The sequence below is a fragment of the Leucopleurus acutus genome (genome assembly GCF_964270905.1).
Source record: "Leucopleurus acutus genome assembly, chromosome: 6".
Classification (NCBI taxonomy): domain Eukaryota; kingdom Metazoa; phylum Chordata; class Mammalia; order Artiodactyla; family Delphinidae; genus Leucopleurus; species Leucopleurus acutus.
The window spans coordinates 13,704,392-13,710,637 of record NC_139149.1 but is presented as its reverse complement, the minus strand read 5'-3'; the positions used below and the strand labels follow the sequence as shown (position 1 = coordinate 13,710,637).

The 6,246-nt window shown below is 50.2% G+C and overlaps 1 protein-coding gene across 1 annotated transcript; it reads left to right on the top strand.

Annotated features, from left to right (window-relative positions):
* The first annotated feature begins 970 nt into the window (after positions 1-970).
* Positions 971-6,003, top strand: DBI (diazepam binding inhibitor, acyl-CoA binding protein). The gene is made up of 4 exons (XM_082841305.1): positions 971-1,105; positions 2,134-2,251; positions 4,322-4,384; positions 5,714-6,003. The coding sequence occupies exons 1-4, from the start codon at positions 1,097-1,099 to the stop codon at positions 5,785-5,787; spliced, it is 264 nt and encodes an 87-aa protein (XP_082697431.1). The 5' UTR covers positions 971-1,096; the 3' UTR covers positions 5,788-6,003.
* Positions 6,004-6,246: the final 243 nt, after the last annotated feature.

Here is a 6,246-nt window from a genome sequence, read left to right as displayed (position 1 = left end):
AACTCTCCAGCCTCATCTCCTATCTTTCCCTCACTCCCTGCTCACACATTTACACTAACTTTCTGCCTGGAATGCTCCCTCCTCTCCTTGAGGGGCTCTGTCAAATGTTACCTTCCCTTAACCCTACACCCGCCCCCCGCCATGTAAAACTGCGAACTTCCAACTCCCTATCCCCCTAGCAAACTATTTAACTGATGTTATTCACTACTATCCCCAATGTAAGTTCCAGGAATGCAGGGATTTATCTGTTTTATTCACTGCTGTATTCCCAAGGTCTAGAACTGCGCAAGATACCCGACCATTCAGTACGCATTCATGAATGAAGGAGTCATTTACTTAACAGATATCTGCTGAGCACCTAGTCCGGGCCAAGTTTGTTAAGTCCAGACAAATAAAACACTGTCCCTGACTTTGACGCACCAGATGGATTACTGCACACAAACAAAACAGGACTGCAAACTACGGCCACCAGCAAGCCACAGAACGTGCCAAAAATTCAAAGGAAGAGGTCTCGGTTTTGCCCTTCGGGAACACAGTCCAGCTTCCCACCCTCGCGAGATTCTCCAGGGACCATCCCCAGAAGGCCTCTTCTGGTCCCCTGAGAGGGGTGGGGACCCTCGCCCTCCCCAAGCCCGAGAGGTTACTTGTCCAACGGTGCAACTTCCGGCCGGACACAAGATTTAATAAAACAAATTTTAAAACCTCCGCCCTTCAGCTTCCACCCCCGCTCCTCTGCCTCGCAGGTCACCCCCTTCAGTGGCCCGCGACCGAATCCTCACCCCGGCCTGACCGCCCTCACAATGGAAAGCGCCCTACTTCCGCAGTCCCCACCTGCTCCCGGCGTCCCCTGCGTCTCCTCCTTGGTGCGCACGCGCGAGCAAACCCTCCTGCGTTGCGGAGAGGCAGGCCGTGAGCGCGGCTGGGCACGCCCCCAGCGTACATCTGGCTCCTGATTGGCTGCCTCTTGCTCTCCTGAGCGCTGTTGGGGAGGCCTGCGGCTGCGCCTCTAAAGGCGCTGGCAGTTGACTCTTGTGCGACTGCTTACTGCTCCTCGCCGTCTTCGCGGGCTTCCTGGAATCGTTGCAACGCCGCCGGCATGTCTCAGGTATAACGTGTGCCCAGCCTAGCTGCGAAGGTGCCACGGGGCGGGAGGCTGGCGCGGGGATCATCCCGCAGACACAACCCTGCAAGGTCTTTAACTTCCGGCTCTGCTGTTCTTCCTGGACCCATGCCCGGCGCACTCTTTGGACAGAGAGCCCTGTGAGCGGAACTTTCCGTGTTTGGACTCACAACACCGCTACTTAGCCCGCAACTGCTGGCAAGCTGCCCATGGGGAGGACTTCGCAGTGAAGCAGGAATTGGGGTTGGAGGCGAGGGTCCTAGGAAGACAGATAGGATGTAGTGGGTTACATGGATCGAAAGAGTAAGGGGACCGTGTGCCCTATTCGGAAGGACACGGCAGGAGTAGGGGCGCCATACAGAGTGGAGAAGCAAGGAGGCTGTGGTTGAGAGCTTGGAGGTCAGGGAAAGTAGGGGCTGAGTGTCCGGCGTGAGGAGGGGTGACCTAGAGGTCTTTCCCTCCTTCGACTGTAGACGCTTTTCTGGGACCTAGCAGTGTGGGGCGACCTTTGGCTCCTCTACCCTCCCTCCAGTCAGGGACTGGGTCAGAGGTCGGCGCTGGATGCCCTCTCTCAGGGGGAGGGGGCCAGCGGGCTCTGGCCGCTGACACCGCTGTGCTCATGCCCTGTTCCTTTCTCAGCTATTTCAGTCACGCAGTGCCAGCCCTATCCGCAAGTCAGGGCTGTCCTGGGACCCTGTTCTGGCCAGGGAGTTGGCCACGCTGCCTTTTCTGTGAAGTGTATGCCCACTGCAGGCAGTCGTAGGCTGTCTCCTTCACCTCTGTTTCCAGTACCTGATACCTAGTATAGTGAGAGAGCCCAATGCATAGTTGTTCATCAAATGAGTGAACCGATGTGCTTCCCCTCCTGGTTTTGCTGAATCTTTCTAGCCGTGCTGTTGAGTTGAGGAAAGACTGCTTTTCCTCACCTGCACTGCAAGAGGAGTGCTGCCTTTCCAGCCCCCCCATCCCCACTACTGTGCTCTATTCAGGCCTCTTCTCTCCCTCGACTTTAGGCTGAGTTTGAGAAAGCTGCTGAGGAAGTTAAGCACCTCAAGACCAAGCCAGCAGACGATGAGATGCTGTTCATCTACAGCCGCTACAAACAAGCAACTATGGGTGACATAAATATAGGTATGCTGAGGTTCATCAAATGAGTGAGGGCCGAGACTCATCAAAGCAGGCTCAGCAGCCTTGGTTGGTGCTGGAACTCTTAATCCCTGGGTGGGAACCTCACTCTCAAAACCACCCACAGCCCTACTGCCCTACTCTTAAGGCAGTTCATGGGATTCCTGAGGTTTAAGCTGGGAGAGGTTCCCCAGAGATCATGTTCCTGGATGGGGTTCACAGACCCTGCACTGTTCTTGGTTTCTTGGTGGCTCATATAGCAGTATTCAAATCCTAGTTTGGGAAGAACTTTATTCATTCCAGCATTTTCCATCTATTTGGGAGGAAGCAAAGATCCCAGCTTGGGAGAAATTTGCTCCAGGCTCTCAGATCAGTAGTAGTTCTGTTGAACTATACTGCTTCCACCCCAGATGGGCAGGATCAAAGTCAGAGCACTCGGCAGCTAGGCCAAGCCTGATGGCAGGAGCAGAGAAGCAGCTGGCTTCCTGCGGCAGGTCGGAAGCGTTTTTGCTGATAGCAGTTCCAGATGACCATTTGGCCCCTGTCAAAAAATCCTGGTACGGATTTTGAGGCCTTGGTTTGGACAACCATATTCTGTAATCCTGTCTTTTCTGCCTTGGACAGTTTTCATTCTGCCCATAAGTTCCTGAAACTCAGGAGTATACGGCAACAGCACGATGCAGTCTATGAAAGGATTCAGAGGTGGTGGCCATAGTAGCGTAGAAGGAGGTCACCCCGCCCCTGTTCAGGAGGGCAAGTGTAGCCCCCAGTTCCACTGCAGTTGGGGTAGAAGGTGGAGCTGGTGGGCTGGCAGCTAAGGATCCTGGGCAGTGCCAGATCAAAGATTACAGGGCGGGCTTAGTTCAGAAAGGTCTTGTGGTGAAGGTGAGTTTTACCCTGGGTTTATAAACTCTGCATCTTCCTAGGGAGGCAGAAGAGATGAAATGGGGGTGACCAGAATGTCTGAGAAGCTTTTCTGATAAACACAATTTTCACAGAGACTGGCCTCTGCCCTGCTTTCACATAAGTATAGGTAGACTGGCTTGGGAATCTCATCACTTCCTGATTAGCTCCCTCTAGGGCTGCACTGTCCAATACAGTAGCCACTAGCCACATGCAGCTATCTAAATTTAAATGGCAAATACTTAAATAAAATCAACAGTCCAGTCCCCAGTCACACAAGCCACATTCCAGGTGCTCAGCTGCCATAAGTGGCAGGTGGCCCCTGAGTTGGACAATGCAAATGTACAACCTTTCCATCATCACGAAAGGGCTGTTAGGATGTGCAGTTCTAGGATTCTGTTGATGATCCTGCAGGTGCAGTCTCGCTCAGGTATCCCTGGGAATGCTTCCTGGCAAGCACTTGGGGGGAGACTTGACGTTTCTCAGACACAGTGGTCCAGGCTATGGGCACTGCGATTGCTCCCCTTGGCTTTCTTCTCAGTGTGGCAGTGAACGAGGTCAGCAGGGAAGTAGTAAGTGTGTTTTCTAAGTGCAACTGATAACAGGTCTATATGTGTAAAACCATGGTATAACTTAAAGGAATCTTGCCCTCACGAACAGAATTCCCACAAAACAGCAAGAAATAGACTAACAATTTGGTAGCAAAATGGGGCAAGGATATGAACAGACAGTTCACGGAAAAGGACACCCAGAAAACTGATAATAATGTGGGAGAGAAATTGGGTGGGAAAAGTGGGAGGAAACTTCATAGTATTCCCCTTGTGGTGTTTGAATTTTAAACCAGATGAATGGATTGTAGTACTTGTTCAAAAAAAAAAAGAAAAAAAAATTAAAGTACGGTTTTTAAAAGAAATTTTGGAGTTATTTAACTTATAAGACAAGGACTCTCTAGTAATGAGAACAGTTTTCCTCCTACTTTCTCTAGATTTTAAATTTGGATTTCTGTACATGTGGGTTTCTGAAGGCAGAACCCGCCATACTAGACCCATTTAACTCCATAGCAGAGCCTAGAAGGAATAGTGTAATAAAATATAGCTTTCATGGCAAGAAGATTGATAAAGTTCCTTATTAGAACTTGCAGCAGGTCTCATGTCTTTCCTTCTCTTGTTTAAGAACGGCCTGGAATGTTGGACCTCAAAGGCAAGGCCAAGTGGGATGCGTGGAATGAGCTGAAAGGTAATTGTTCTAATATGTTTCCCTCATTTGGGAAGCCCAGTAATGAAATACTCTTCATTAAGGAGTATAAGGGGTGAGGAGAGAGAACACAGTGGATGAGGCACATGCTGGGGAACCAGTTTGACCGGGGCCAGGATGGAAAAAAAACTGGGCCGCCTACTTATTCTTCTAATACCATTTATGCCTTTTCCAAAAACACCATCTCTGAGTCATGGTATCATCTGGAGAGAGGAGGGGCTGGGGACCAGGCCACTAACAGACTGGGAGGTGATAAGAGTTGGCTTGGCCTTTATATGTATTTAGAATAAGGGGTGGTTTCCTGTCGAAACCTCCCTCTCCCCCACAAGGCCAGGCAGTGACCCTCTAGCCCAAGCAGCCCTCCCCAGTTCCCTTCCAGCCAGAAAGGCACCTAAAAAAAAGGAATGAACTAATGCGTGGCAAGCTGCTGGCACATCGTAGCCTTGGTGAATGGAGCTATTATGCGCTAAGCAACAGCAGGCAAGAAGTATCCCAGCTCTGACTTAATCACGTGCCACCTGCAGCCGTAAGACCCAAAAGTTGGCACTAAAGTGCCTGCCAGCTTTTGTGCCCTAGCTAGCTTGTTTCTGAATAAGCCCTCTGTCCTCCTGCAAACGAGAAACACTTGAATTCAAAAGGGGCCAGAATACAAAAGATACACTCCTAGGATTTGCAAGTAACTGGAAGAGGAATGCCCGTCTGACTGTCCATTCTCATTGGGCATTTCCATACCATTCCCAGGCCCCATGTACTTGCCCTTGCTCCAGAACACACTCTGATTCTCAGTGAGTATCTCTCCTTCACCGTAGAATCCAGGACTCTGGGCATCACTGTCTCTGAGGGGTATCTCCAGTGTCCCCTATATTCCCCTCCGAGAGCCAGCTGCTGTGCTCAGAGTCCTCAGAACTTTTCTCATAGCTTCTCTCTGGGAGTAGAGGGTGCCTGGCTTTGTTTTTTCCCTGGCAGCTTAACAGCTCTGGGAGATAAGAGCCCGACAGAAATAGGTGATAGGTCAAAGCCAACTGTGAAAGTCAGCAGGACCAATAGTCACTGCAGCTCCCCATGTTAGGCTTGACATGACAGTAGGGGGACTCACATGGGCTCAGTGCTTTATGGAGCATTGCCTGTGGATCAGGCTCCTCGAGGACTTCAAGTCAAATCCTGGCCAGGTCTGTGAGGTGTAGGTAGGAGCACCACCACCCCCTTCACAGGTGAGAAATTGAGCCTCAGAGCGTTAAACCAGGGCTCTAAAGTCTGCTACCTTTCTACCATGCTGCCTCTGTGACAAATAATCTTGTTGATGCCTTACAGGGACTTCCAGGGAAGATGCCATGAAAGCTTATGTCGACAAAGTAGAAGAACTAAAGAAAAAATATGGAATATAAGGGACTGGGTTTGGCTGCCAGCCACACATTTCACCTAAACTGATCTAATACCTTGTTTTTCTAATACTGTGGATGAAGTTAGTAAATAACTAGTTAACCCAGTTGCTCAAAATAGCCCAGGATATGACACTAACAGAGTAGGGGTTGAAATGGTTACTGATCCTTGCTGAGCTGTTTTTATCAATAGATCAATTAAAAGTATGTTTGTTACTTTAAGTCTTTGATAACCTGGGTTCTTGAAATAATGTACTCTGTTGCGATCTCTCGTCCTCACTTTTTCTAACAGTTTCATCTGGAAGTGTTTGAGCTTACCCTTCTCACCCTCCTCTGTGCTCTGCTGGAGGGTGGGCAGGCACTCCCACCTGTTGAGACCTGGCATGTGCTCACCTCTCGTGTGGAGGAAAAGGATTATAGAAGTGGCCTTTCCCACCTCCTTCCCTCAACTCCAGCCACACTGGT